This window comes from Ceratosolen solmsi, unplaced genomic scaffold (assembly GCF_000503995.2).
Source record: "Ceratosolen solmsi marchali unplaced genomic scaffold, CerSol_1.0 scaffold11, whole genome shotgun sequence".
NCBI lineage: Eukaryota > Metazoa > Arthropoda > Insecta > Hymenoptera > Agaonidae > Ceratosolen > Ceratosolen solmsi.
In genome coordinates, this window is record NW_011948416.1 from 10,344,358 (window position 1) to 10,365,432 (window position 21,075).

General features: G+C 35.4%; 1 protein-coding gene across 1 annotated transcript in view; it reads right to left on the reverse strand.

Annotated features, from left to right (window-relative positions):
* Positions 1-4,619: 4,619 nt before the first annotated feature.
* The window catches only part of Lar (tyrosine-protein phosphatase Lar), a 187,645-nt gene continuing 171,189 nt past the window's right edge, over positions 4,620-21,075 (reverse strand). Inside the window, 15 exon segments of the mRNA XM_011495886.1 lie at positions 4,620-5,196; positions 5,531-6,045; positions 6,179-6,484; positions 6,947-7,295; positions 7,757-8,022; positions 8,025-8,100; positions 8,457-8,730; positions 9,250-9,476; positions 10,033-10,341; positions 11,095-11,700; positions 12,215-12,412; positions 12,847-13,094; positions 17,101-17,270; positions 17,485-17,687; positions 19,618-19,757. Of these exon segments, the coding sequence (XP_011494188.1) occupies positions 5,128-5,196; positions 5,531-6,045; positions 6,179-6,484; positions 6,947-7,295; positions 7,757-8,022; positions 8,025-8,100; positions 8,457-8,730; positions 9,250-9,476; positions 10,033-10,341; positions 11,095-11,700; positions 12,215-12,412; positions 12,847-13,094; positions 17,101-17,270; positions 17,485-17,687; positions 19,618-19,757 (3,956 nt within the window). The 3' untranslated portion in view covers positions 4,620-5,127.

Genomic DNA, 21,075 nt, shown 5'->3' on the forward strand with positions numbered 1-21,075 from the left:
AAAGTATTTTACAGAGATCGCGGCAGTTTATCATTTCACAAGTAGTGCGTTGAAATATTTCTACACTTACGAAAATATTTATATTTACATTTCAAGTAATAAAACCACGACACGGAACAGAATCGATAAAAAGGTTAAAATAGAATATTTGAAATGTCAAATAGGATAAAAGCGAAAATTCGCAGGTTTTGGAGAGAGAGCCACAGAGAGGTAGATAGATAGATAGATAGATAGATAGATAGATAGATAGATAGATAGATAGATAGATAGATAGATAGATAGATAGATAGATAGATAGATAGATAGATAGATAGATAGATAGATAGATAGATAGATAGATAGATAGATAGATAGATAGATAGATAGATAGATAGATAGATAGATAGATAGATAGATAGATAGATAGATAGATAGATAGATAGATAGATAGATAGATAGATAGATAGATAGATAGATAGATAGATAGATAGATAGATAGATAGATAGATAGATAGATAGATAGATAGATAGATAGATAGATAGATAGATAGATAGATAGATAGATAGATAGATAGATAGATAGATAGATAGATAGATAGATAGATAGATAGATAGATAGATAGATAGATAGATAGATAGATAGATAGATAGATAGATAGATAGATAGATAGATAGATAGATAGATAGATAGATAGATAGATAGATAGATAGATAGATAGATAGATAGATAGATAGATAGATAGATAGATAGATAGATAGATAGATAGATAGATAGATAGATAGATAGATAGATAGATAGATAGATAGATAGATAGATAGATAGATAGATAGATAGATAGATAGATAGATAGATAGATAGATAGATAGATAGATAGATAGATAGATAGATAGATAGATAGATAGATAGATAGATAGATAGATAGATAGATAGATAGATAGATAGATAGATAGATAGATAGATAGATAGATAGATAGATAGATAGATAGATAGATAGATAGATAGATAGATAGATAGATAGATAGATAGATAGATAGATAGATAGAGAGAGAGAGAGAGAGAGAGAGAGAGAGAGAGAGAGAGAGATTAGGAAAATTTAAGAAATCAGGCCACCATTAATTATTTAGTATTACAATCGTCATTACATGAGATCAGTTTGTGATGTATGGCCTTCGATACAACATTATTCGCATAATAGAAAATTAAGTCATCCTTCCATTCGAATATTATATGTGAAAATTCGTCGCTTTCGAGAAATTAAATCTAAGGAAATGCGTGTGCACAAAGCACACAAGTTAGCTCGTAAAAAATTTATAAAAGATGCAATGTCATACATATTCACAAAATATAAAAAGATTTAGAAAATAATGCAAATGCTGCGAGTACATTTGGGTTATTTTATGTATCCTTCGAGTGTTTAAAAACAGATGGATTAATACATCTGTTGAAAGCCGGACAGTTTTGAAAAGAAATGAACATTAAGTTGCTGCTATTCATGCTTTCCTTCCTTTTTTTCTTCTTTCTTTCTTTTTTATTTATATCTGTGTTTTATTTTTTAGAATAATATATATCTATGTATACAGTGTTTATTATCTTAGTATGTTAATTAAGGGGATGTGCAGTACCGATTCTCATCGTGAAACTTTCTGTACATCAATAAGCCATTTTCATTTGGAAATCGGGTCGATGCATGTATGCAATATTAATAATTGAATTAATTATTCGCGATTCGATAATGTACAATTGTAAAATTAATCGTATGTGTGGATGAAAATGAGTTCTTCAATATTTCCATTAAGAGAAACAGTAATTGCTCGAATAATTTTCCTTTTCCCGGCGTTCGTATTTATCGCACATACATACGTACGTACGGTAATTTGAAATTTTGCATCATCAAGTATTACGATTATTATTCCTCGTAATCTTGTTTTTTCATCATCGTTATTACTCAGTGTCTTTATTATTATTGTTATCATTATTACTATACGTTAATATTCTTTGTTATTTTTTATTATTATCAACATCATCATCATCATCATCATCATCATCATCATCATCATCATCATCATTATTGTTGTTGTTGTTATTATTATCATTATCATTATTATTATTATCATTATTGTTGTTGTTGTTGTTGTTGTTGTTGTTGTCGTCGTCGTTGTTAATAATAATGTTATTGTGATCTTGATATTATGTAAATCATAGGGAGCTTTCAATTAGAGTCGTTCGCTGATGAGTAATCGGTGCGTGAATTAGCATAGTGATAAGTCGGTATTGCATATGCTCTTAATGTTCTTCGTGGTGGGATGGTGTTTTTATTTACAAATTGTGAATTCCCGTGTTTTCGCGTTCGCTTCTTCTATTCATTTCACATGTTAGGAGGTGCGCGGTTGTATATTAAGGAATGCACTGATAAAAGTAAATTATTCAATTTTCAAGAATCAATTTGGAAATTGCACACGAGATTTTCGAAAACTATATAATATAACTATAATATTAAAGATTACCATTACCAAAATGGTATACTTGGAATTGATTATTATTCTTCTAAAAATTAATTTAAAAACCCGTAGATAATAAGTATTTATTTATATGAATATGCTATTTCAAATAAAAATTTTCGATAATTTTATTGCTTTTTACACATATTACTTACGTTCCATCATATTGTGATGTCTATTGGCAATGATAAATATTTCAGAGATATTTTTAATGTTGATGCTTATTGTCATCAACGACAGCTGTAATATTCAATAGTTCGCGTATTATGAGTGGCCAAATATATTTACGTAAACACACGAGTAGTTAATTGACCTCGAACGACGCCAACAATTATAGTCAATTACATGTAACGACCAAACCAGCTATTTCATTTAAATTATCTTTGAACGTTTTATTAAATACCGGTAAAACAGTTATGTACAACAGTTTGAATGTAATTGAAAATAATTACATTCAATTAAACTCAATAAGAATAATAATACATTAGCAAAACAACGCATTTGAACATTTTTGTACAAAAGTTAATAATTTTTTTAATTAAAATTAAAATAGATTAAATTGATTGTAAAGGATCAAATATAATAATATTCATTAAAATTACATTGTAAAATCAAATATTTAAAAAAATCACTTAGTAACGATATTACCAATAGTCGTCAAGAACGCGTATTAAAAGTGCAAACGAAAGAAAAGAAAAATATTTAAAAAAAAAAAAAAAAAAAAAAAAAAAGAAGAAAAACTGTCCTCAAATAAAACACGTTGTGAATAACTTTTTTTCTTCGGGTTGTATTAATCGTCATGATAAACTATGAACTATAAATTGATTTAGCATAGGAAGTGTGAAATGACGTATGTTTGAAGAAGCTTGACTTTGTACATGTGATAGGGAACAACGAAAGCCACGGGACAACAACCGTTGATTTTAACATTCAGTGCTACTATTTCTCTTTCTCTCATTAATTATTCACATGGATGATTTGGTGCTTACGTTCCATTTTTTTAACTAAATCATTAAATGGATCGCCATAGCACATCGCTTTTTAGGGAAAACTTACAATTTTTTCCCACCTCCTTCTACTACTACTACTACTACTACTACTACTACTAGTATTTCAACTTCATCATCATCATCATCATCATCATCTTCTTCTTCTTCTTCTTCTTCTTCTTCTTCGCGTATCTAATGGTTCCTTGCATAACTTGACTAAACTTACGATGATTACTTACACACTAAAAATCATGTTACGTTAAGTATTAAGAAGTTCTCTATCGTAAATAATGTATATAGCATTATTTCTCTTAATAATTGTCGATTTGGCAGTATGACATTGTTCTTGTTTTTTTCCTCTCCTTCTTTATTCATCCACGTGTTGAAAATTCATTTTATCAACTTTGTTCAGCTTTCTTTCATACACTCTGAGAAATTATCATTAAAAACGTAGCTTCGATAAGAAGATCTAACAGCTATTTTTGGAATTTCGTCGCTCTATTAGCATTGGTAAATTTTAGCGAAGATTGTTTGACCGACGAAACTAGCCAACACCTTTGTAGCTTAAGAACAAGTTACCAAGGAAGGCACACGAAACCCAATTTTCAATAAGGATTTGGGTCTATAATTGATTTCGATGTTCGGTAATTAATCTTTGCTTCTAAAATTGAATTCTAAAAAATTCATGCAGGACATTCGTTGATTAATGAACGTTACAGCGCGTATTTTGACAATTCACTCGATTGGTTAATCAATCAATAACTGCGTAAGTAGAGAGAAATCAAACATAATTATTCAAGTATTTTGAGTCGAGGGCGCTATTAACACCTCGGACCGAATCAATGTCCAGACTCGGTCGGATTTGGTCGATGGGCACTACTTCTTACTCGTGTGTACAAGGATAACTCCCACGCGATAGAAATGCTCGTAAAGAGGCCTCGAAAAAAGTAAACATGAATTCCAAAAAAAGCTGTAAATGTATGTATTAAATTCCAACGCTCGTTCGCATGTTCGAGATATGTACGGAAGTTGCAAGGAATCCACCGCTTAGTATAATCGCTAAATTAGGTTAGAGGCTCGGCCGCTGAGGAAGCGTTCGGGACATCCGAGGGACACTCGTCCTTTTTGAACTTAGCTTTTAGTATACGCGCGCGCGCGCGCGTGCGCATGTGCAAGTGCGCGCATAACGTCCATCTGCGTTAGGACGTTGCCGATTGTCCTTCTTCGGCACCGTTTGCCAATCGCTCTAATCGATTGAGCGCCTTCCGGGACACGAGGACACTTAGCACTCGTCGAAGTCGCTCGCGGATAAGCCAGACGACGAGGCCGCGCGATGCTGATAGCGATGGTGACGATGACTGGCCGCTGCTCGATGATGAGGATTATGTTGACGACGATGATCATGATAATCATGGTAATCATGACAATCATGATAACGATCCTGCTTGTGGCGATGCTCCTGCTCATAACGATGATGCTGATGGCGATCATCGTAATGATCATGAGGATAGTAACGATGGCGCGGCGGCGACGACGACGAGAGTTCGTCGTACCACTAGACCTTGCGCACCTTGGCCGCCCGCTCGATCGTGTGGTCGCGGCTTCTCGGCCGATCGGCCCTCTCCCTCGTCGGTTCCCTCAGCTCGCGGCTTTCTGGCTGTCAGTTGGCGTAGTGGTCGAACGAGCCTAGGTACTCCAGACTGGCGCGGTAGCAAAACTGGTACTGGTCCTGAAACGGATGCGAGCGACTTGTTAGCGAACTTTTAGGAGCTCCGTGCGACCCGGCAGTTGCCGTAACGAACGGTCACAATGGACTTTAACGCAATTACACAATAATCTCGTCATTGCTAGGTAAGAAGACGGTTTATCGGCCCAGAGCCGATTATTTATGCCCAATTAATTATGATTGACGGGAGAACAAGAGCAAATGGAAGAATGAAAAGCGATAGATTTAAAGGAGTGGCGTGATATTCGACGCCAGCGGTGCTCGAAATTAAGGATACCGACAATTCGTGCTGTAAAAGGCGCAATGATGGGCTCAATGGATCAATTTGCTAACTGACCTCGGTCTGAACCATAGCCGGGCGTTGAGTGCGCAGTATTCTGACGGTTTGGAAGATGTCGACCACACCCTCGTATTGCATTCTCTCGAGGACGATGCTGAGGGTGATGAAGACCCCGGTCCTGCCGACGCCCGCGCTGCAGTGGACGGTGATGGGCCCGTCCTGGCCGAACTGCTCCTTCGTCTTGTGCACCTGCCCGATGAAGTCAATGAAACCATCGACGGACTTGGGTACGCCTTGCTCGGGCCAGTCGATGAACTGGAATTGGCGTACGGTGCGGCTCGAGCCGTCCCGGGCGTCCGTTACCTTGAACTCCCGCAGAATGTACTGGGGCATGTTGTACTCGGCGATTGGATCGACGACGAAGCACTGATAGCGGATCGAGCGGTCCGACGGCCAATACTGATGGCACTTCTCGCGGCCCATCTCCTTCAGCTTCGTCAGCATCACGACGATCGTCGAGTTGTGCTCCCAGAGCATGCGCCAGAAGTCATCCGTCGTGTCGTTCAATGGGCCTGTAAACGTAGATTTTCAGCCTCGGTGTGTGAAACGCGGTGACGGGGAACGGGAACGGGAACGGGAACGGGAACGGGAACGGGAACGGGAACGGGAACGGGACGCGTAACGCTCTCGGTATGGAATACGAACCCTGAGTGGCGATGTAAGCGCTCCGATACCGATATCCATCGATCAGGCTCGCATTAATGTAATCCGACCCCTCGATGTTTCTCTGTGGCTGTAGGCATACCCTGGTGCATTCGTAAGGCAAAATGTGGACTAGTCGATTTTTGTGTTTGTTGCAGGGCAAATTCGCCGATATGAATCTCGTCGAGTCCGCCTTAATATTCGACAGCTTCTTGAATTCCAGCTCCATTCCCGTTATATTATCGATCTCCGGCAGCATGAGCTTTTGGATATGTGAGTGCAAGTTTCTGGCTGGGACCTCCGTATTACCTATTGAATATTTATCGATTAATTATTTTCGTTATTCTTTATTGTTGTTGTTGTTGTTGTCGTCGTCGTCGTCGTCGTCGTCGTCGTTATTTTTTTGTTTCGCGGTTTTACTATACATAATCATGGCGCAAGAATTATGATATTTTTATCATTTAATATATATATTTTTGTTGAAAATTTATAGTGAGAAAGATCAAAAAGTTGTATCGTCGATCGTCGAATGACCTTTATCGACAATGTTCTTACAATAAATTCAATTTATTCAAATTTATACTCAATCACGAATTTGGCAATTTGGCCTTAAATTCGGTAACACCTACAATGAGGACTGTCTCGTCTTAATAAGCCATTTGACCATAAATTTGACACGAACCAGGACGAAAAGGCCGTGTCAGGACACGGTTTTTCGACTCGGATTTTTGATCGATCGAAAGATAGTTATGAGATGGCGTGGAGACTAACCGCAAATGACCGCCTCCAGGAGGGCGTCGTGGATGAAAATATACTGGTCCTCGGTCTGGACCATGTAGTTGCGCTGGGCTCGGAGGCAGGTGACGTGGCCGTAGATGTCGATCGTCTTTTCGTGTTTGATGCGCTCGAGCATCGAGTCGATGACGATGAAGCAACCCGTGCGACCGACGCCCGCGCTGCAATGGACGATCAGCGGGCCGCTGTCCGCGGGGTTGAGGGTGCGCACGCGGCGCAGGAACTGGAGGAACGGCGCCGGATGCTCGGGCACTCCGTGGTCCGGCCAGGCCGTGAACTGCAGCTGCTTGATCTCGCGGCGCTCCGGGTAGCCGTGTCTACATACCTACGTAAGCGATAAGTGCGCCGTTAGCATATATCCTCGAAGCCTTAAGCTCGATGCCGCCTCGTTGACGGCCAAAAAGGGAGGACGAGTCGTAATTAAAATTTTTTTATTTTAAATTTTATGTTTGTTGTAGTGAGCCATGGATCATGTGGCAAGCCCAGGCCCCTTGTCTATTTTGGATGTATTACGAAAAAAGTGCAATGAAAAAAGTAGCGATGTCGATATATTGTCGGCATTTCACATTAAATGAGTCACTTCGTATGCAAATAGTCACATGCGTTTACAAGGTAGAGAGAGAGAGATAGAGAGAGAGAGAGAGAGAGAGAGAGAGAGACGGGATATTCTGCTTTCATACTTCAAACTAAATCCCGATTAATGCTTTCCTCGATCATTTAAATATTTGTAATGACAAAAAAAAAAAAAAATAAAAAAAAAAAACGTAGCAAGTAAACGTTACGTACTTGGAATGTTCGGATACAATAAGTGGCGAGCTCCTGCACGTCGCTTATCGTGATTTGCATTTGGCCGTAACTCTCAGTTCCTCTGGCTGGCCAATATTGATCACATTTGATCCTCGTTCGTTCTTCTAGCTTCGTCATCATGACGATCGTGCTTGACCTCAGCTCCCAGCACATTCTCCAAAAGTCAGCAAAGGTCTCTTGTAGCGGTCCCTGCGTGGCCACGTATGCATTTTGTTTTCTGTATCCGTCGCAGTAATTTGCGTTTTGCCGTCGCACGTCTGCAGAATCACTCTCGAGTGATCGTAAGCTATAACGTTCGCGTAGCGGTTCTTCGAAGTATTCACCTAATTTAAATTGTAGTTTATCATAATCGTCGTCGTCGTCATGAATATTGTCATTATTATCATTATTATGACAAGCATAGCATATTAATATTGTTATTGATATCAACTTCTTTTACCTATTCTAATATTACAAAAAACAACAAAGAATGCAACAAAGAAAAAGAAATAAATCCCCGTGTCGCATCGTAACGCCATAAGCCGATTAATACGATTAAGGGATAATAGTAAACGAGGCACGATAAAATAGGTTCAAGTATCGAACAAAAGAATAAAAAAGAATATGTGAAATATTATTCTCGATAAAGTGGAATGATGTCGATACGTAATGTTTGAAATAGAAAATCGTGCTAACCAACCTCCATATTTGAGTGATCCCAGGTAAACTGCTGTCCAGGCTCAATAGACTCGTACTCCTGGCTGAACTTGAGATTGTCGTTCGCTTTCAGTCGCTCGATATGATTACTGAGCTCGCTTATCGGTATGGGTGGATGAGAGATCATTCCAGGAGTTTGGAAATTGAGGCGACGCATTTCTACGGGATCGGACGGAGCGTGATTCGAGCTTATATCAGCGGACATCAGGGGACGCGTGACTGCTGTCTGGTCGGGTGCCTTACATGGCTGCCTACGCCTGGAATTTTTGCTCATTTAATGTCGTATAACGTCACCTTGCATCTCTCATTATATCCTGATTGATTATTGGCGGCAAATGAACGACAGACAGCCTTCGACTGACTTTATGATACGTGTATGGGGATAATGGAATTTCCGGCAAGTTTTTCGTTTGCTTTTTCAAATGAAATGAATTGAAGTAAATTGAAATGAATTGAAATAAATTGTTTGACAATTTATAGCAAAATGCAATTATCTACTATTGTTAATATTAAATCGCTCGTGTTAACGATATGCTTCATCTGGGATAAAATGCTTATTAATGCTTACAAAGTATTATTATGCTATCAAATACATTTGCGATCTTTGGCAAAATCTCTCATTTAGCACAACTTTTTCCAATTGTTCATTCACCATAGCCTTTTGTGTCAGAAAAAAAAATCTACTTTTGACGTTAGATTGGTTAAATTGTGCATTCCAATTGGTTGATAATGAGGGTATCGATGAATAAATAATGCCCGACATTGCTGATACTCACTTTTTAATAACAAATAAGAGTACCAAGCAAACGCTGACCATAAGTGCGGCAATTATGGGACCTACGACCCATACCATGCCTGGTTCTTGGCCACTAATATCGACCGAAACTTCAGGATTTCCGTCAATCGGCGCATCGGGATTTGGACGACGTGGAGGATCGCCGGGAGGGGGCTCTCTCATGTCCAATGACAAATACTCGGAAAACGGAGACGACGTATACAAATGCTGCAAAGGTTGTGTAAATTGGTGCCGAGTTTCGTAAACAAGGGATAAATAAAATTATTCCGTTCTTTGCATAAAATTGCATAAAAACATTACGAATTATCATTACCATTATCATTACCATTATTATTATTGTTGTTGTTGTTATTATTATTATTATTGTTGTCGTTGTTTTTATTATTATTATTGTTGTCGTTGTTGTTATTATTATTATTATTATTATTGTTATTATTGTTATTATTAGTACAAAAATATCGCAAATATTGTGAAATTATTGTTTAAAATTCTATGGATGGTCGTATGACTTTGACGAAGTATGTGTAATGCATATATAATAAGTCAGTCAATATCAATTGCACATCCTACAATATCTTTTGTAAAACGAGGATTAAGCAACAATTGATAAATTTTAATACATTGCGTGCACTTGGAAATTATATAATATATATATATGTATATATATATATATATATATATATATATATATATATATATATATATATATATATAGTCAATTTATCAATTCGTCAATTGTTATTTGTAAGGGAGTTGACGTTACCTTTCTTGGTGTATCGACAATGGCTCTCACGAATATCCTGTATCTTTTTCCTTTATCTAATTTTTTATTTACGTAACTCTCATAAGTTCCCCCGTCGCCCAAGTGAAAAGTGTAAGGTATATCTCTATGTGGAAACTTGGCGGTAATGTAAGGCTTGAGCACATTGCCCTCTTTCGAATTTTTTCCCACGATCATGTCTTCGGTGAATTCGTCGGGATGTTTATTCACAGTCTCAAGGGACTCAGGAACTACGACCAGGTAGTAATGTGATATTGGTCCATATTCTTCCGAGGCTTGTGGTAAAATAACCTGTAACGTTTAATTCAAAATATTGTGAAATTATATATCAAGTAATGTCTTATTCATTTATTTTTATTAGTTTATTAGTTAAGGAAATGTCTCGTGTAAAAAGTATCTAAGAAGCTAAAGAAGCACAAAAAAGAGTTTCTCTTTGTTTGAAATTTTAAATTGATAGTTAAAATATTCGTTATTTTATTGTCAAACTGTCAAAATTCGAGTGAAATTATTTTTTCAGGATACAATGGAGGAAAGTAACGAGGCGCAACTTTACATTAACTCGAAAAATTCAAGGCCTAAGGACTTTTCCGCCTTTTATTTGCATTAGGTTGAATTTTGCACGATATTTTTAACGATCGCATTACTAAAATTAATATTATAATTGATTATTATGTAAGCAGTTTTTTGTTTTGTTTTTTTATTTCCTTTTTATGATGCATTCCATTATAACGAGCTAATTTCCATATTTTTCGACAGTTTTTCAATAAGCACATATTGTTTGCATCTACTTAGATGTATTTAGATAATTTCCAGAGAAAAATGTTTTAAATTGAGAATATGAATTGAGAATATGAGTTTTAAGGTATTGGCGGGATTAAGGATAAATCACAACTGATCCTAGCTTTTTAGCTCGATACTTACTAACCAATGAGGTGGTTGAAAAATAAACACAAAAAAGCAAACATATGAACGTAAATAAGAGCTTAAATGTAAGGTTAAAAGCTCTTGTGGATGGACATGGGATCGATGCAGCGAGGATCGTACCTGAATTTCTTCGCCATTGACGACACCGTAGAAGGCAGGTCCAACCATTGGCTTGGGTGCGGCCATTTGAGTGGTGACGGTTATCTTGGAAGGTGGCCTGTACTGCTCATCGGGTGGCACCGCGCTCACATTGACATTGTAGGTGGTGAAGGGTTGGAGGTCCTTAACGTCCGTGAAGAGCATCTGCGAGTCGAGTAAAATGGTGCGCCGCGGGACGAGCTGCGTCTGCGTGATGCCCTGCGAGTCGACGAATTCCTTGACGGCGTCGAACGACACCTTGTAGTTGATGGGGTTGAGCTTGATCGGCGGCGACCATGAAAGCCTCATCGAGTGCGTGGAGACCTCGGGTGCCCGGAGGTTCAGCGGCACGTCCTCCGGGTTCACCTTTACCGTGACTTTGTCGCTGAGGCGGCCGAGGCTGTCCTTGTAGCGGGCTGCCACCGCCACCGCGTACTCGTCGAATTTCTCGAGGTTCAGGAGATCGGCGGATTCGGTGAGTCCGACCGTTTTCGTCTTCCACTCGTCCAGGTCTTCCACAGCTGTTGTCGTGTAGAAAATTTGATAGCCAATTATCTTGCCGCGATTCGGCACTGGCTCCCACCAAACCTGCCACATTAACAAACATTTTTACACATTACTTCCGCTTACGTTCTCTCCTACCCACCCTTCACACACACACACACACACACACACACACACACACACACCCACCCACCCACCCACCCACACACTCTCTCTCTCTCTTTAAAGAATCGCAGCTATCAAATATTCATTTTAATTAGTTTAATTTCAATGTTGATAGACACAACTACGGAAACGCGCACTTTATGGATTAATTTTATATCAAATGAAAGTGGACTTTTTGTTTATCAAAAATTTTTATTTCACTCGGGACAATTTTAACGCGTTACAATTCATGCGAATATTTTAATCTGTCATTTTCGTGTCTTTTAAATTTAGAGCTTTAAAGAATATTAAAGAAATAAGAGATTGACGCGAAGGAATTTGGCTTTACTATTATCCGATGAATCGATATTTTCCGCTCTTTCGCTTTGTTCCTTAAATGTTACTATTTATCGAGAAAGCCATTATGGTAGGTAAACGTGAGAACTTAACCAACCTCAACGCTGGATTCCGACGTGGCGATAGCTTTCACCGACATTGGCGCCCTTCCTATATCCTTATCCGTTGGAATAGTGATCTTTTCGGAGTAGGGACCACCGCCGGACTTAGTGTAGGCTTTCACGTGAAATACGTATTCGGTGTTTTCCTCAAGATTTGTAAAAACTGCCCGTGTTTTCGTGACGTTGCGAGAAATCTGTTGAAATACATTGTGTGACATTTTGTTTAAGGTTATATTTAATTTTGAATATGCCATGAGTTCTTCTACTGAAACGATAACGTATACATGTTTTTAATGCCCAGTGGGCTTTGTTTGGGTTGTAATCAAAGATATGGTGTCCAACTATTTCTAAAGTGTTAGAAAATTGAAAAACAACAAAATAGTTTATGGCACATGTGAATATCATGGCATCGGATACAATGTCTTATGTTATCGTTCGAAAGAACAATTTTAATTTTAATTAATTAAGTTAAATAGTGAGAATATTTTAAACTGCAAATTAAATGCATGACAGCCCCTCTGCCCTTCGCCGCCTTGTACCACCAGAAGAGGCTTAGCATTGTACGATGTACATGATTGGATATTATCAAAGACAACGGGTAGTAATCGGTCGTAAAATCGTCAATCACCTCGACGGATCGGTCGTTCTTCTTTTGGAACTGCACGTTGTATGAGACGATTTGGCCGTTCCTGAACTGCGACGGTGGCGATTCCCACGTGACGCAGACAGTATCCGGAGTCTGGAACTTGAAGAAGAGGCTCGTAGGCGAGCTCGAGGGTGCGCTTTCCTGGCAAAACCAATTGCGTACTTGCTCCTGACCGTAGCCCATGTTATTTTTTCCGGCAATACGAAACTCGTAGTCGACGCCTCGCTCCTCTGCAAAAGTCAGGACCTCAATGATCACGTTTGCCCATACATTTTTCATAAGAACTATTACTTTTTAAGACTTAACGCAAAAAAGCGCGAACATTGACAATATCAATTACTTCGTAACTCTATTCACGAGGATATTCTAAAGGCATTATATTACGGGGCAATATAATTCAATAATCACTAATCAATAATCAATAATTAATAATCAATAATCAATAATAATATGCTAATTTTTGAGAATTTTATACGACTAGATGCTCGTCGCATCCTTCTCTAAAACGCATTGTGGCGCATCCTCTTGTTACCATTGCCATTATTATTATATTATATGCTCGCATTCCGCCCACTCTGGAATACGATCATTTGTACATTTGTCTAAGTGAAGGCTTCCATTGTTCATTACAGTAACTTTGCAGGCCTATGCTTCGTGCCCGTTAGATGGCACTAACGGGATATTTAGCATTTATAAGACCCTCTATAATGTCACCCTTTATTAGTTATTAGACGTTTGATTAAGCAAATGCATAATATTTTCTTATAAAATAAATAGGCTTTCGGAATAAGATGCAGCTAATTTTATATTTCAAACAAAATCTTATGATCGTTGATTGGTAGCAGTAAAGTGTACGCATTGTTTGCATTATAAATAAAAATATCGATTCTACTTTTTCTTCTTCTTCATTTTTGCGACATAATTTTCATAATGTAGACTCCAACTGATTTTAATAAATTTAAGAATATGTGAATTTTACGTGAGGTAAATTGTTATCGCACGAGTTGAGAGGAATTTTTCTAAAAATTCGTATTTTTTTTTAAATAAAAAAAAATTATTTCACCTCTTTGGATTAATACACCAAACAAAAATGAAAAAAAAAAAAAACGTATTTCAAATATTAAATTTAAACAAATTGTATACTGAATTGCAATTTTTTTTTTTAATCAGTGTTATCAATGAGTGTCGGGTATCTGTATTTATCATAGCTTTTTTCACTCCACTTGTAAAGACTTTTTCTGAACAAAAGTGCCTACGAAATCTCCTTAATTAAATGTAATAAAATCTTCAAGCATTTCTTTTATCGGCATTATAAATTTATAATTAAAAGTACTAGGGAGAGAGCGTTGAAATATATATTAAGTTGCTAGAAGAAGAGTATTTGCTGCGGTCATAATGTAAACATAATGTGGGACGTTTCGGCTATACATTTTGTTATTGTCATTTTCTTATTTGCTATCAGTTGAAAGGGCGGAAAGACGACGCATGAGACACAGTGTGGCAACGCTCGAGGTAAATAACAGTTTCAGGAGAACAACATTACCCTAAATATTCAAGCAGTCTTTGCTCTAACAGGGACAATATCAATCTTGTGAAGTGCAGATTTGAATGAGACTTCAGGGGCTGTTTCCTTAAGTCAAATAATGAATTCAAGGCTCTTTAATACATTTTAATGTCACGTGGATTTTGAGACAATTACCGTTAAGTAAGATACGTGAAATATTTTACATTAAAATGAAGTTTTACGCAGTAGCAGCAACTATCGCGGAGAAACAAACACAAATTAACGTCAATTCGTGAAAGTGGATAAATTCGATTTATTTAAAAGTTTTGCTATGATTGTAAATTATATGAGTATTTGCGCATAGTAAACCATTATACTTAGACGCGAAATTCGTTAAATTAGTCACAAGTCTCGCGATATTCTTAGTTAATAGAATTCCCAGAGTCGAAAATATTTTTTTACCTTGTTACTCGCAATTTCGGCCATTTTATTTTTTCATCAATTTACGTAGGTAATTTGGATTTTATTAGTTAGACTTTGATGGCTTACGTGTAGAAAAAAAAGAAACATATAATTTGATAATAGCGATAATTTGACCAACTTACGTTATTAAATATTTAAATATACGCATTTTAAATCTTTTTCACTTTATCTTTCTACATACTTCATTTTGTTTTTTCAAGATGCAGAGCGAATTGGTGGCATGCAAGATAATCAAAGAATTTCACATGCTAATAGCGCGAGGCGTACGGCTAATGGATAATTCGCAGCAAATCGTAAATAGCATTATATAACGAATCTAGTAATTTTATAAAATGTAGAAAATAAGCGAATGGATCGTGAAATTTTTGCGCCCGACTATTTAAACTGAATTACCGATGTATTCGATTGTGATTTTATCAATGTTAAAAGTACGATCGTTGGTATTGTTTTTAGTTTCTTTTGGTTTTGTGTTTTGTGTTTCATATATACTAAATAATATTAGAAAATACGAAAACCCTATTACACAGCAACGATGAGTTTTATGAAAAAAAGGAATAAAAAAAAAAAAAAATTTTAAATTCGATTGAACGTTGGATTTGAAAACGCCATTAAGTTTTGTTATTTTCATAAAGTTTTAAAATCATGTTAAAGAATCTGGAAAAACGAATAAAGTAATTTAATTTTTTTAAAGAAAAAAAAAATCTAATTCTTGCCAATTTTTATGTACATTTCGAAAAATTTATAATAATTGAAGAAATTTTAATGTATTGTCGATTCAAATTGCGTAACCATGTTATAACGATTGCAGTTTTTAATCGATAGAATATGAATATGGGATTTTACAACAGTATGGTTCCTTTTCGATAAATTTGTTATTATATTAATCGGATAGGTAGTGATATCTAGCAATTCAGTATATTATTTTATGTATCGTCGGAAAAGAATAATTATTTTAGCAACGCAAGCTTATTAAAATTAATTATGAGCTCTGGGATTCATTATTATGTGACTCTAGAAAACAGTCCCCAAAGTCTCATTTAAGTCCGCTCTGAAGAGATCTGAAATTCTCGTACGTGCAAAGTGGAAAATGTCATAGTTACAATTAATTAACTAGCCTCATTTGCAGATATTAATCATATTATAATTAATCATAATTAGAAAATATGCGAATGTCGAGTAACTTAATTAAGCTCCATTTTAATAGTCTATCTTGCCTTTGAGCAAGTCTTCATATAATAATATGAAAAGATTTTAATTTAACATGGATATGGAGAAATTAGTTGCATGTGCAATCACGATGAAAAGATCTCACGTGATTAGGGATTCGAGCAAACACAATATAATATATCCTTACAATTAATTATCAGTTTCATTACAAAGGAAAAATTAGATTGTACAACTTCTGAACTATCGAGTGATATTTTATAATTTTTTTTTTTTATTTTTTTTTTTAACGAATGAGGTGGATTTTTTCGTCATGTCATTATATTATCTTCCAACATTATGACAAGAAAGTTCTAAGTAGATCATGGTAATGCACTACTAACAGATAAGAAGCAATATTGTGAGAAATAATAAATAGGAATTCTAAAGAAGGTACGAGGTCGTGACTATATAGATGAAGATTGAAATTATTTAATGAGTTTCCGAACCATTTCCAAGCAAGACGATAATTTATAATGATACGACTTGACATTTATTATTATTATAAATAAAAACAAAAATAAAAAGCAATCGTAATTATTATAATAAAAACTTTATTCAGTTATGAGCATAGTATTAAGAAGAATCCTAATTTTCCGATGTTTTTCCGAGTTTTTCAGCAGAAAATGTAAAGAAATAATTACAAATAACAGTTGAAAATACTTATATAAATATAAAGGATAGCAGACTTGTAAAGACTTGTAAAAATCTATATTTTTAATTAAATATTAGCTACCAGACACAAAGAATTTTTGTATTTTTTACTTACTTTCACTGAGAATATATTTCGTTTTTTTTTCTATTATTCCCAGTAATACATATTATTCCATAGTTTTTCAAAAAAAAAAAAGAGGCATAATTTATTTTGTCCGAGTTATTTAAATTATCCTACGTTATTTATGGTAAAGCACATTATTTCAAATCTACTGATTCTAATTATCCAAAAAAAAAAAAAAAAAAAAACCGTATTCAACGGCACACTCCTTACAACAGACGAAAAATGCTTTCCAATAACAATTAAACTATCAATAATCTATAAATCATACCAAGATCTTTGATTCTGTACGTGAACTGCTTGTCTCCGTCAATAAAATGCTCTCTCATCGTCTGATTTTTAATTCCATATCGTATCCTGTAACCCAAGATCTGGCCAAATGTTTCACTCGGCCTTTTCCACTCCAGCTCTATCTCAATGGGATCCTCTCGACTTATAACTCTGTGCATAAAATAGAAATCGAATTTTAAAAATCAATATCCCACATTCGCACTTAACCTGGGCGTAATAATCATTCTCGTCTGTTCATGCGACGCCATTGTGGCATTGTCTTCGCTATGACAATATGAAATCAAGGCTCGTAATGCCTGTTTCCTTAAGTTACTTCGCTTACATAGGACGAGACTATGGATTTAACGCTCCATCTTTGACTTACTTGACGTTCACTTGGGGCCTGTTCGGCACGCCACCAGGAGTTTTCACATGAACGGGTACGGATCTCGCTCCATCCCCCTTCCTTGTCAAAGCAGCCACTTGAACGTCGTAGCGAGTGTCGGGCTGCAGTCCACTTATGTTTGCGTAGAGGACGTTTTCCTCGAGGATTATATTACGGATCGGCTCGTTCAGTTGATTCTTATTCTAACAATTTATTATTCATTATTGTCGCGTTAGGCATCGAATTTTACAGCGGTTTTCTTTTGCTTTCTTTTTGGGTTTTTTGTTTGTTTTTAAGGGAACTTAGGCTCGTACGCGAGATCGGTCAATAAGCGAAATTGGCCAACGTTATCGATTTTTAGACGAGATAGAAAACTTTTTATTGCCGAATTTTACCTTTGAATAATGTATTTATGTAAATATTTTGAAAAAAAAGAAAAAGAAGCGGTAATTATAATAACAATGCGGATACACTGGGACGGGGAAGTCAGAAACGTGTATTTAGAGAAAGAAAGGTATGCCAATTTGCATAATATTGAAGTTATTATTGTGAGGTGAAGGTGGACATTTTTATACTGAATTTTTCGTTTATTATAAAATCTTAAAATCCTTTTGCATTAAACATAGTTGGATAATTTTTATGCTCGAGTTTAAGACGATATTTTCATTTTATTAGTTTTTGTTTTTTGTTTCTTTTTTTGTTGTATTTTTATGAAATTTCGTAAATGAAGTAGAATAAATATTCATGATTATTTGACTGTTGAGAAGAATTGAAAGAAATAAAGAACAGCGACTTATTGCAAAAAGAACGTATACTAATTTTTACTCATTTTGCATACAAATGCATAAGAGCTATTATTCTAAGAACTGATATTTAACTTTTCTTCCGGTTAGTATAAATGTTTTTCATGTTTCTTAATTTACTGTAAAGTCTCGTTATAATTTTATTTTTTCATATTGTAAGTGCGTTTAAATTATTATTATACCGACATTATGCATATTATAATGTCTCTGTATTATGCAATATTATGCGAACAAATAAAGTCTCACAAGAAAACAATTCCAATATATTATCAGATTAATAATGTTCGATATAATTTCTTTGAACCAGTTCCTCGTACTTTCAAGTAATATTAGTTTTCATGTTATTAATTTAGTTAATTTAACGTAGGATATAACATCTAATTAATCAATCACAATTCCAATTTTCTTCTTATAATCAAACGAGCTATTAGCATAATATTACATTAGCATTATTTATATTGTATATAATACTATTTTAATGACTTACAATTTGCATTCGATGATATAGCCTAAATCAGTTATCAGCAGTTATACTATTTATTTATTTCACAAACATTTAGAGAGAGAGAGAGAGAGAGAGAGAGAGAGAGAGAGAGAGAGAGAATGAGAGTGAAATTCGCAATATAATTCAATGGATGCGACACGTTGTTTCAATCGTATTTCACTCGAAGCGTTTAAATATTTGCTCGAAACTTTTTACATCAATAGATTCGAGTTGTATAAATAATCGATTTTAGTACACTGATTATTTATTTTTATTTATTAATTTTTTCTTTGTTTTTTTTTTTTAATCATCATTATTTATCATTAAATAAAGTTTTTTGTTACAACAATTCGAAATATTGTTTTTCAAGTTAGACGTAGTTAATTTAAACGATATTTATGCAAATCAAAGTTTCGTATTCAGTAAAAATTTTTTTGGTATAAATATAGCAGGTAATAAATACACTGGCGTATGGCTCATTTAAATTTAATCTATTTTATCATTATAATAGATAGTACAATATGAATGATTGTAGTCATATGTATATATATATATTGGATATATACACGATGTAATGGATAGTAAAATAGTATCAAGTACCGGTGAATAGTTTCCGTACCAGAATTAACAATGAAATGGAGCTCTGAAATTTTTTGGGAGGCAGGTAGAAAGAGGGGTGGGATATATCGGAGAATAGTCAATTAGGATTCCTCGTAACCAGGGACGGAAATTTCTAGTACTCAAAGGGCTGTGAAATTTTGTCGCGCAGCATCATAGGATGTCACCGTCAGTTGAGAGCGTTGCTCGGTGGCTTACTTATAAAAATAAAAGCAACGAGATACTGACCTCTTCATGAACCTCTTGCACATGAACGTGATATCCCCGTATGATGCCGTTGCGCTCTTTGACCTTCGGCGGCTCCCACTCAACGTATATCGCCGTCGAGTTTATCGCGGTAGCCTTCACGTTCTGAGGATCTCCCGGTACTGCAATGTACGGTTGAAATACGTCAGTACTTTGCGCCTCTACGTGCCTCAAGCTCAACTAAGCTCATCATCACGCACTCTCACATCCACTCCGCGCTCACCTACAGCCAGCATACACACGCACACGCGCGCGCAACACGCACACGCGCAGTCGCGCAAACTTTACTTGCCAAATGATAAAATAAAAATCATAATCAAGTGTATGGTACATACGAAGCGGAATTATCGAAATCAATTGTAATTAACTAAACGGGGACAAATTAAATTATTGGATGGTACGTGGGTGTGTACAATGCTGGAAACGAAAAATTAAATTAGTATGTAATGTATCTTGTAGAATAATACTACTGAATGAGGTTCGTTATAACTATTGATACTAATGAACCCGTCCTTTTCTTTCTATTCCTACATCATTGCGTTTGGGAATATGTTTTTTTTTTGCTTTTTTTTTGTTTCTTGTTTTCGTTTTTTTTTTCCATTTGACATAGGACTCGTGCATGTGCCCGGAGTTACACAATACTTTATCCATTTGAAAAATTGTATCGAGTCCGATGAATTTTCTACATTTTTAAACTACTCTTGACATTCACAAATGACTTTATTATTATCAAATCGTAATGAGAATCTTCCTATAAGCGTGCACGTTTAACTTGACAATTATAACTTGTTAGTCTTACTCTACAAGACACTATTCATAAATAGAAACATAAATTAAATAATAATAATTATAATTAATATAAAAAATTAAAATAGAATATATGAGAAAATAAATTAAAAATCCAAAGCACTTATCAAGGATTAGTAAACTCGAATGATAGATAAAAGAAAGAAAAAAGGAGAGAAAAATGAAAGAAATTAAGATAATAGAAAAGTAAGTCGTAATAAATGAGTAAAAATAGCAATCACTCACACAAAAATAAATCTACATACAAAATGCACGCTTCAATCACATTTCGACACATATACCACATAACTACAAAATCCTATTAATATAACAATATACTTTTCCATTTGAATACCAATAATATTTTTCTTTTAACGTAATATATGTTATAAAAATTCCCGAACGATATAATTATTATAGTTGTCATTCTTATTCTATTAAACGATAATAGTTACAATTAACTGGAGAGTCCATGATTAATTGAATAATAATTATTTATCCAGTGCAATTATTCGAGAAATTTATTGCATTATACTCTCGTTATAAATTAAAGGGAATTCCTGTTTAAATTCAGTAATTGAGTAAGTCATTACCATGAATGAGAGCAGGTAAAAGAGTGAGAGAGCATGGGTATGGGGATGGGGATGGGGTGGT